The following is a 10,774-nucleotide window of genomic DNA, read 5'->3' as shown; positions in this document are numbered from 1 at the left end:
TGGATCCTATAATTCTCCTGACCTTTATAGATTAAAACTAGGGAGGAGACCTTTTCCATATACATGCTGAGGCATTTAGATCCTCAACTAAAGCTGAATCATTGAGAAACTCCCAGATCAGTACAGTAGATCTCAGTAATCAGGGTTTCCAAAAGTTGGTCCTGGGACCCCCCATGGATGCACGTTTTGGTATTTGCCCTAGCATTACACATTCAAATAACCAACTCATCATCAAGCTTTGATTATTTGAATCAGCTGTGTAGTGATTGGGCAAAAAACAAAATGTGTACCCGGGGGTCGGAGGGGGGGATGGGCAGGACAGAGTTTGGGAAATCCCTTAGAAATGTTTAAAGATCATGTTTCTGTATTGAAATCCGATTGATTTGACAGAATACATCTAGCATGAGAAAATAAAGACAGAATACAAAATCTGTTTTGTGAAGTATTAATACATAAACATGTCAATCTCCTTGGGACTCCTTCATTACAGTAAAATAAGCGAGGCCATAGTACAACAGCAGTTGATTTCATGTGTCTGGGAATAGATTGTCATTTAACAGGATATTTCAAGTCCTACATTAGTCTACATCAATGATCCATCTCATCTCACCTTGAATGAACTGGACTAACAACTGTGCTCCACTCAAAGTTCTGCCTCCTTTGACTCCAATTATTTATGTTCCTTCCAGTAAAACACAGGATAAATGTATTAACATTTACAGTAAGCTTTAATACATAACAGCAGAGAGCATCCTGACTGGTTTGCATCACTGCCTGGTATGGCAACTGCTCAGCCTCCGACCGCAAGGCACTACAGAGGGTAGTGCGTACGACCCAGTACATCACTAGGGCCAAGATTCCTGCCATCCAGGACCTCTATAGCAGGCAGTGTCAGAGGAAGGCCCTAAAAATGGTCAAAGACTCCAGCCACCCTAGTCATAGACTGTTCTCTCTGCTACCGCATGGCAAGTGGTACCGGAGCATCAAGTCTAGGTCAAAAAGGCTTAACAGCTTCTACCCCCAAACCATAAGACTCCTGAACAGCTAATCAAAGGTCTACCCTCCCTTCTCCACTGCTGCTACTCTCTGCTTATTACCTATGCATAGTTACTTTAACTCTACCTACATATATACATATTACCTCGACTAACCTGTGCCCCTGCACATTGACTCTGTACCGGTATCCCCTGTATATAGCCTCGCTACTGTTATTTTACTGCTGCTCTTTAATTATTTTGTATTTTTAACAATTTTTTACTTAACATTTTTCTTAATTGAATTGTTGGTTAAGGGCTTGTAAGTAAGCATTTCACTGTAAGGTCTACACCTGTTGTATTCAGTGCATGTGAGAATTTGATAACAGTAAATGTTTCCCCCTCTGCGTATATCCCCAGTGCATTTCTTGCTCCCCGTCTTTCCATCCATTACAGTCCATCATGAAGGCCTTATCAGCCGAGCCCTCCCATTGAGTGAGTGCGTTGGTGAAAGCGCAGCCCCCCACAGTTTCGGAAAGTCTTGCCACACTGGCTGCAAGTGTAGGGCTTCTCTCCTGTGTGAATACGGAAGTGTCTTGTGAGAGCCCAAGAGTGACGGAAGCGTGCGTTGCACACGGTGCAGGCATAAGGCCTCTCTCCAGTATGAATACGCTGATGGATCTTCAGGTGCTCCATGCGGTTGAAGTCTCGACCACACAGGGAGCAGTGGTACGGGCTCCGCCCAGGGGGGTAGAGGTTGCGCTTGGGGAGCTTGTTCATATCCTTTGGGTGAATAAGACTACGATGTCGCCGCAGCTCCTCAGACAGATGGAACTTCTCTCCACAGATCTTGCAGATGTGCTGTGCTGCAGCCATGTTGTTCACGTCACCTGTCTGAGGGCTGTACATCTGGTGTGAGTGAGAAGTGGAAGCCCCAGCAGTCTCTCTGGGTGGGTACTGCTGTTGTTTACCAAAGCCTGCATGGAGACCTGTAGCTGAAGAAGACGATAGGATGTCCAAGTCTGGTATGTTTGGGGTGAAGATGGGGGAGTCCGCTACAAAGTCAAAGAAGAGAAAATGTATTAACCATTAACCACTTGAAATTCTATCATCATCACTGACATGAGATCAAAACCAATTTACTACAGAACTCCTTGGGCTGGGGTTCCAGACAACTTAAGGCTAGTCCGGGACTAAACATTCTCTATTGAAATTGATTTTTCAGTCCAGGACTAGGCTTAATTTGTGTGCAGGAAACTGGTTCTTAGTGCAGGACTTACATAGTGAGTGGCTGGTGGAGGGGGTGAATGAGTCTGGGTCACTGAGTGGGAGCTGCAGTGCCTCTGGCCTCCAGTCCTCCAGCAGCCTGGTTTGAGCCAAAGAGAGACCGTCTGGACAGTAGTCCTCTTCTCCCCCTCCAGTATTGGGACCACAGTTCCTACTGCTTCCCAGGTCTACAGACTCCACCTTCACCTCAACCAGACACTTCACAGCTGCATCCTTCATGGTACCTTCAGGGAAGGGATGGCCGTCAGCATGGGCTCTTGATGTATCATGTCCCATGGTTGGCTCTGTGCATGCTCGGTTAAAATCTTCATGGTTGTCTGAGTACATGTTTGAGACAACCTCTTCTTTAGTCCCTGCAAATAAATATTGATATAGATAACATGCATCATAGCTTTGCTGAAATAATAAGTTACAGAACATTTTAAATATAAATCAACAGTAGTGAGTGACAGTCCCAACTTACCAGCTTCATCTTCCTGATTTAAAGTAAAGAAATCCGGTTTAATATCTTGAGTGCACACCCGACCATCCTCACGGATTTCACAAAACGATTCGTTAAGAAATGCAGGGTTATCTACAACTTCTGATTCAAATTCTTCATACCTATCCTCAACATTTGTTGTACCAAGAGACTGATTGGATTCAAGAACTCTGTGCTCTCCTTCGCTTCCTGATTTTATTTTATTTTGTGAGACGTTTAGAGAATTCAGCTGCTGATGAACCTGTTGGATTCTACTATTGGTGCTGTTTTTTTCCCCTATTATTGATTGTACTTGACGCTCCTCTCCTCGCGCTGCACATAATTCAAGTTCGGCTGCTTGCAAGCGAAACTTTAGGGACTTATTGTCCCGCAGAGTCTCGTGCATTTGATCCCGCACGTCCCTCAACACTTGGCCGACTAGTTTTGTAATCTCAACCACCGCTATCTCCACTGCTACTCCTAATGCATTTTGAATAGTAGAAGTCAATTCATCCTGAAACGAGAAAGATAATTCCGCTACTAAAGCAGTGTTTGGAGGACTCACGTTTGCTGACATTTTCGTGTTACCCTCGTCAAATGCTGACCTCCGAAGTCATTACGTATGAAAAATACTGATGTCCAGAGATGTTTTCAAACCAGGTAAACAAGCTAACTATTACCTACGTGTGTTAGCTTGGCTAGTTACATAGATAGGCCTGCATGTTAAGCAGCTATCTGGCAGGGAGTATACGCACTATAATCACTCCTTGCCTCGGACTAAACGCTGTCCCTTCGCTTGTTTACTTTACTTACCTAGCGAGTAAAGCGTTTAGACTAACACTTAGTCACAAAAGAATGTGAAACTATCATTTCAAGTTACGTTTAAATAATTAGTGCACGCTTTCCATTTCGTATCTTTCCTCGACTCTAAGCGGAAGTTTCTTCTTCCTGTTTGCGGTTAGGGCCAACCGGTGTCTGAACCTTCACATTGTAGACTACAACAGCAATATATTTCAAGAGGATATATAATAGATCATGTAACTATAATACGTTTAATAGAAACTCCGAATTTAGAATATACACGATGAATCTTATGTGTTTATCAAGTCATGTGAAAAACATGCAATGTTAAACTCTGGGCTGAGTCCTACTTGGCCATCTATTTCACATTAAATGGCCCTGTTCGAATACGTGTTCGCCAAATGTATCCTTCCTTCCTTGCTTGAAATGATGACTACTGGCAAATTAGTGAGTAAACCATTATTAGTTTGATCATTGTGGGGAAAGAGTTAAATAAATGAGGAATGAATGCATTTTAAAGGGCGTAGGACTTTTAAAAATCTACATAATGTCTTATGCCTTTGTTCGAGAAAATGCTATTATTTATTGTATGATTGATTGATGTGGAGGATGATGAGCAATTTATGTAGTTGTTGTTGCTGCTTGTAGGCCTAAGGATGTTGTTGTTGTCATTAACCACATTTGAGTTTTCTTGCACGTTTCCTTACACCTTGCAGTAATGTTACCAAGTATTTTAATTTTACAATTCTTAAAGGACATTTTCAAAATGTTCTACTTCATATTCATCATCTCCAGCACCATCCCTACATCGACATATGTGAAAATGGTGCGTTTCTATGTTTTGTAGTAAAACATATAGAGGAAGATAAGCGTTTCCAATGACATCATCAACCAATTAGTAGGCAATGCCTACTCATAATTGGTTAAAAACACACAATGCACACCAATGTCATTGGAAACACTTATCTTACTCTATCTTTTTTACTACAAAATATACAAATGCACAATTTTCACACATGTTGATGGGGTGGTGCTGGAGATGATGAATAAAAAGTTTAAACATTTTGAAATTTCTCTTTAAACATGGAATCTGTAGTAGGCACTGTCTGCACCAAGGCCTTTTCAATGTTTTTGTTTTGTTGATGAAGTAGAGCTGGGGAGCATTGTGCATCAAGGTAAAAAATATGCTGTTGTTCTATTGTGCGTGCAATGATTGTTGTTGTAATATCACAAACGGACGTGAAAGTTTCACCATTATGGATTCCAGCTTTAAGGGGAATTTCAAAGAGTCAACAGGCCCCCCACCTGCTGCCACACAACAACACAGGTCATTTAGAGCTGACCACGGTGCTGGTCAAAGAGCCTATACAGAAACTGTTTTTCCAATAGAAATCCCTGAACATGCTTGTAAGTGATGTCATGGCAACATGCTAGCTAAGCTCATGCACGGAAAGACGTCATTGGGCCTAATGGTTATGTTGCACCGAACTGTGCATGTGCAGGCCATCAAATCAAAGGCACTACTTCACTAAAAAGTTGTTTTTGATGGACATTCAAATGTGTGGGTTTGTAACTAAGTTTTCAAGATATAACTTTCTAAATACAGAAATAGAGTCGGTTGTATTTCTGTATTTAGAAAGTTAGATCTCCTGCTGACATGCAAAACATTTTGGGACAATATTAACAATGGACTAATGAAACAAATACCCCAAAATATTTTTGGGATGGAATTTTCCTTTAAGACATTGACTCAAATCTAGATTGTGTCTTAGATTTTGAGAAAATTTACAATTTAGGGTACATTTTTCACTTCTCCCATTGACTTCCCAAACCCCAGTCTGGTCTAATAGAAAGAAGAGGAAGGGAAGTGCTACTAAGGTACACAATAGTACATTTTGGTAGACAGAAGGTGCTCTTTGGTGAATTGGTCATCAAAAAGAAAGGAGGACCAAGGCACTCTTCATATAATTAATTAAAAGGCCTTTATTTGTATGGCATGTTCAATAGAAACAAAGTTTTAAAAATCTGATGCGTTTCGGCTGCATGGCCTTCGTCATGTAGTACAAAGAAATAATTCAATGTCCTCTTTTGAACAGCTTTTCCAATTAGCCCTAATTTGAAGAGGGAGTGGTTACAAAATTGATTGGACACACCTAGTAAGCAATACTATACACATTAAAAAATGAAATACTGTAGCTATGTTATCAAAAAATGTAACTCCAAGCTAGAAGTATCAGAACGCCTAGAAAGGTAGTTCTAGCCTTAAATATGACTGGGAGAAGTGTCAAGAAAAAGAAAGCAATATATTCCATACTACACTAGAACATAGCAAAACATGAACAACAACAGTCTAAACATCGCTGAGGGCAATTGAGCAAAATGTCCACTAGATGACAGCAAATGGACCTATCACGACCCTACAGGAAGGGTGAGAAATCCATATCTTCATTTAAACCAGGGTAAATAGTGGCCTGTAGTTTGTAAATCCAAAAACTTTCCCTTTGGTTTAACTGTTTAAGACGGTCCTCTTTTCTAATTGAGGCCGGAACATGATCAATACCCATAGCTTGTTGGGAGGCAAGGTTGCCATGGTGTAAGGACTTGTAGTGCGTTGCCATGGGGTTGTCTTCAAGTCCCTATCCGTATGGCGTACTTGTGTTCTGCTAAGCGGTCCTGAAGGCGTCTCTTTGTCTGTCCAATGTAGAACACCTTGCACTGTGGACATTCCAATCTATAGATGACATGAGTGGTTTTGCAGTTAATGAAATGCTTGACGTAATACTCCATTTTAGAAGCTGTGTCAACAAAATACTTTTTCTGTGCAATATTTCTGCAATGGTTGCACTGGTTACATTTAAAAGAGCCCTTGGGTTTGTGGTCAAGCCAAGTTTTTTTGAGAGTCACCAGGAAGATAGCTGTGGACTAATTTGTCCTTTAGGGTAGGACATCTCTTAAAGCTTATGACTGGTGGCTCAGGAAAGACTTGGTGTAGTAGCGTATCACTTTGGATAATTCCCCAATTATTTTTAATGATTCTTTTAATGTTCTCTGCTTCAGTGCTGTATTTTGTAACAAAACACACTCTCTCTGATGTATCACGAGGCTCTCCCCTTCGCAACAAGTTCTCTCTGTCATGTAATCCAGCCTTTATACCGGCACCTTTCAGGACTTGAACGCTGTAGCCCCGATTTCAAGAAGCGATTCTCCAATTCAGCAGATTTGATACAGTAGTCTGTTTCCTGATCGCAAATTCTGCGGACTCTTTGGAATTGGCCATATGGAATGTTCTCTTTTAGCCAAGCTGTCTGCCCTCAGAATGGTATTCCCATCTGTAGGCTTCCTAAAGATTGATGTGTGCAAACAACCTTTGTCATTTTTACTGATGTCGAGGTCCAAAAAATGTATGTTATCCTTGCTGTACTCCATAGTTAGTTTGATGTTAGGGTTAATGCTGTTAAGGTATTGGTGGAAGGAAATAAGTTCATCTTCTGAGCCGGACCAAAAAAGGCAAACATCATCAATATAGCGTCCCCACCATATAATCCGGTCAAAGAAATGGTTATTAGAAGGATCCAAAATGAAGTCATTTACCCATTTACCTAAGTACAAACCAGCGTAGGAAGGGCTGTAGCAAGCTCCCATGGCACAACCTTTGACCTGTTTAAAAATACGGTCCTGAAAGATAAAGATGTTATGATTAAGAGTCCATTCAGTCAGTGAGACAATGAATTCTGTAGGAGGCATCTCAGTTTCAGGCCGGGTACTCAAGAAATGGTGCATAGCTGCCAAAACTTGTTCATGTTCAATGGTGGTGTATAGAGACTCCACATCCATGGTGACTAAAAAGGAAGCTGTACCTATATTGTTGAATTCCTTAATTTTGTTCAACACATCTGTGGTATCTTGAAGATAGGCTGGGAGTGACGTCAGAAAAGGCTTAATAAAGTAATCAATGTACTTAGAGATGGGTTCTGTCAGACTTTCATTACCACTAATGACTGGCCTGCCTGGGGGATTTTCAAGATTCTTGTGGACTTTTGGAAGAAGGTAAAAAGAAGCCATATGCAGACTGTCATTGAAAATAAATTTGAACTCATTGTCTGAAATGTAGCCATTCTCCTTAGCTTCTGTGAGGATCCCTTTCAATTCAGTTTTTAGGTCCTCTGTATGGTTGAAGGTAAGAGATTGGTATAATTCATCATTGTCTAATTGACGGTAGGCTTCTGTCACATATTTGTCTTTACTCCACACTACTGTAGCGCCACCTTTGTCTGCTTTTTTAACCACAACCCGTTCATTTTTGGACAATGATTGAACTTGGAGAGATGTTTAGCTAGTACCAGACCTTCAGATGTAGAAACGAAATAGGCCAATCTTTGTATTAAATTCATTAGTTGAGTATGTGGGGGCAAAGGACAGTCCTTTAGACAAGACCCTTACACAATCATCAGAAAGGGGTTCTCCAGAAATGTTGATCACAGCCTTGTTCTGGTCCGTGTGGTTGGATAGTCTTGCTTTCTTCCTCCCCCTCCGTGTTGTCCTCTTCCGCATCCTCCCTCTCTTGTTGAGGAACCTGCGTGGCTCCTCTTCCTGATCTAAAACATCTTGGGAGGAGCTGGCCTCTGAGTGTCTGGGGTGATCCTCATCGTCACTGCTCGTAAAGTTGAAAGAAACAGATCTAGGCTTCCTCTGCGGATGTGATTCTGAATTCTTCTGCGTTGGTTTTCTCCAGGCAAAGACCTTGCCATCTCTATAGTCTACTTCATCTCTTCTAAATGTTCTTAGCTTGTCTTGCTTCAATGTCAGAGTGAATGTGTCTACTTTCTCTTTCAAGATCTCATCACATTGTGCTTTGTTAGAATTGTCACTGTTCTGTGATTTTCCTTTTTACTTCAATTTCTGTTTGGACTACTTGTCTGTCCTTTTTAGATTATTCTATTAGAAGTAGCAGTAGGTCAAAAGAACACTTGTTGAGAATAGCCTCCCATGTATCTCTAAATTCAGTTTTACCTTGTGCTTCATTAGCTGGAAACTTCAGAATACGGAGTCCTCTGGGGATTAGGCCTTTCCTCCAATAGTCAGACAAGGTGATAGAATTGAGGTCAAGTTTGGTGTCTTTCTCCATAAGGTGTTGCAAGTCTCTGTAAGCCTTGTTTAAGTCCATTCCAGTATTCTCTGTGGCTGTCATCTCATCTAGCAATGAGGTGGTGGTAATAATCCTTTGGCCCTCTTCATGGGAATAGGAATAAGATAACTTGATACCCTCGTTCCATTGAACAAATCCACTTTCCCAGGCTTGTCTGCCATTAGGCTAGTAAAAGGACTGAGGTTTTAATCCATCCCCTTCATAGGATTTAGTTACTTCTATAAACTAAGTGCCACCTATGCCACCCATGGATAAAATCCATAGTTTGAGTTGTAAAATGTCCCCAAAACACAGAAAAAGATGACTGTGGAGCTGCTTCCTCTAAGCACCACCCAAGTGCTATGCTTAACTAAGTCTGGTCTGTCGAGTCTGCTGAGACTCAACAACACCTCCACCATACTGACCTTCAACACGGGGGCCCCTCAGGGGTGCTTGCTCATTCCTCTCCTCTTCTCCCTGTACACTCATGACTGCATGGCCATGCATTTTGCTACACTCGCAATAACATCTACTAGCCATGTGTATGTGACCAATAAGATTTGATTTGATTTGACTCCAACACCATCATTAAGTTTGCCGACGACACAACGGTGGTGGGCCTGATCTTCAACGGCGACAAGAGCCTACAGCGAGGAGGTTAGAGCCTTGGCACAGTGGTGCCGGGGAAACAGCCTTTACCTCAAGGTCAGCAAAACCAAGGTGCTGATTGTAGACTTCAGGAAACGTAGAGGAGCGCGCCCCTATTGTCATCAACAGGGTTGCAGTGATAAGGGTCAAAAGCTCCTCGGCAGGCACATCACAGAGAACCTGACATGTTCCAATCACACCACCAGCGTGGTGAAGAAGGCATCACAGCACCTCTTCAATCTCAGGCGCCTGAAGAAATTTGGCATTGGCCCTCGGACACTAAAGAATTTCTACAACTGCATAATCGAGAGCATTTTGAGCGGCTGTATTACCGTCTGGTACGACAAATGCACCGTCTTCAACCAGAAGGCCCTAGGATGGTGCGGACGGCACAATACATCATTGGGGGCGAGCGACCTGCCCTCCAGGACATCTACACCAGGCGGTGTCTGAGGAAGGCCCAAAAGACAGTCAAGGACTCCAGTCACCCGAGCCGCGGACTGTTCACTCGGTTACCATCTGGCAAGAGGTATCGGAGTATCGGGTCGCAGACCAAAAGGCTCAGAGACAACTCCTACCACCAGGCCATCAGACTGCTGGTAGGAGGCCATCAGACTAAACCTAGCTGTCTCTCTGCAGAGACCTGCACCTTAGTCCTGCACAGACTATTTGCATCGAAGAGACTATCAGCACCTTAGAAATTATTTGCACTGACTACACACCCAACCCTTACACACACAAACACCCATAAACACACACACACAGTCAATGCTGCTATTCTATTATATACTATTGATTCCACGACAAACTTAATACACTACATTACCAAAAGTATGTGGACACCTGTTCGCCGAACATCTCATTCCAAAATCATGGGTATTAATATAGAGTTGGTCCTCCCTTTGATGCTATAACAGCTTCCACTCTTCTGGGAAGGCTTTCCACTAGATGTTGGAACATTGCTGCAGGAACTTCCTTCCATTCAGCCACAAGAGCATTAGTGAGGTCGGGAACTGATGTTGGGCGATTAGACCTGGTTTGCATTCGGCGTTCCAATTCATCCCCAAGGTGTTTGATTGGGTTGAGGTCAGGGCTCTGTACAGGCCTGTCAAGTTCTTCCACACCAATCTCTACAAACCACTTCTTATTGGACCTCGCTTTGTGCAAGGGGCATTGTCATGATGAAACAGGAAAGGGCCTTCCCCAAACTGTTGCCACAAAGTTGGACGCACAGAATCGTCTAGAATGTCATTGTATGCTGTAGCGTTAAGATTTCCCTTCACTGGAACTAAGGGGCCTAGCTCAAACCATGAAAAACAGCCCCAGACCATTATTCCTCCTCCTCCAAATTCATTGGGGCAGGTAGCGTTCTCCTGACAGCCGCCAAACCCAGATTTGTCCGTAGGACTGCCAGATGGTGAAGTGTGATTCATCACTCCAGAGATCGCATTTCCACTGCTCCAGAGTCCAATGGCAACG

General features: G+C 42.6%; 1 protein-coding gene across 2 annotated transcripts; it reads right to left on the bottom strand.

The window, feature by feature from the left end:
• Positions 1–1,271: 1,271 nt before the first annotated feature.
• Positions 1,272–3,680, bottom strand: LOC115154414 (zinc finger protein 354C). Of its 2 annotated transcripts, XM_029700601.1 has the most exons (4): positions 3,535–3,680; positions 2,725–2,737; positions 2,255–2,614; positions 1,272–2,029 (listed from the first exon to the last, which is right to left on the bottom strand). In XM_029700601.1, the coding sequence occupies exons 3-4, from the start codon at positions 2,586–2,588 to the stop codon at positions 1,449–1,451; spliced, it is 915 nt and encodes a 304-aa protein (XP_029556461.1). In that variant the 5' UTR covers positions 2,589–2,614; positions 2,725–2,737; positions 3,535–3,680; the 3' UTR covers positions 1,272–1,448. The 2 variants fall into 2 exon arrangements, with proteins under 2 accessions (XP_029556461.1, XP_029556460.1); XM_029700600.1 differs by having other exon boundaries at positions 2,725–3,676.
• Between the last annotated feature and the right edge of the window lie 7,094 nt (positions 3,681–10,774).

The sequence above is a fragment of the Salmo trutta genome, chromosome 19 (assembly GCF_901001165.1).
Source record: "Salmo trutta chromosome 19, fSalTru1.1, whole genome shotgun sequence".
NCBI classification, from domain to species: Eukaryota; Metazoa; Chordata; class Actinopteri; order Salmoniformes; family Salmonidae; genus Salmo; species Salmo trutta.
Note: the sequence above shows the minus strand (reverse complement) of the source record. Positions and strands in the feature narration are given on the sequence as shown.

Excerpts from the sequence above, each read along its gene's own strand:
- LOC115154414 (XM_029700600.1), bottom strand. The coding sequence starts at position 3,298 with ATGTCAGCAAACGTGAGTCCTCCAAACACTGCTTTAGTAGCGGAATTA. Across the intron at positions 2,615-2,724 it reads AAATCAGGAAGATGAAGCTG|GGACTAAAGAAGAGGTTGTC; the intron begins GTAAGTTGGGAC and ends ATTTATTTGCAG. Across the intron at positions 2,030-2,254 it reads CTCCACCAGCCACTCACTAT|CGGACTCCCCCATCTTCACC; the intron begins GTAAGTCCTGCA and ends TTGACTTTGTAG.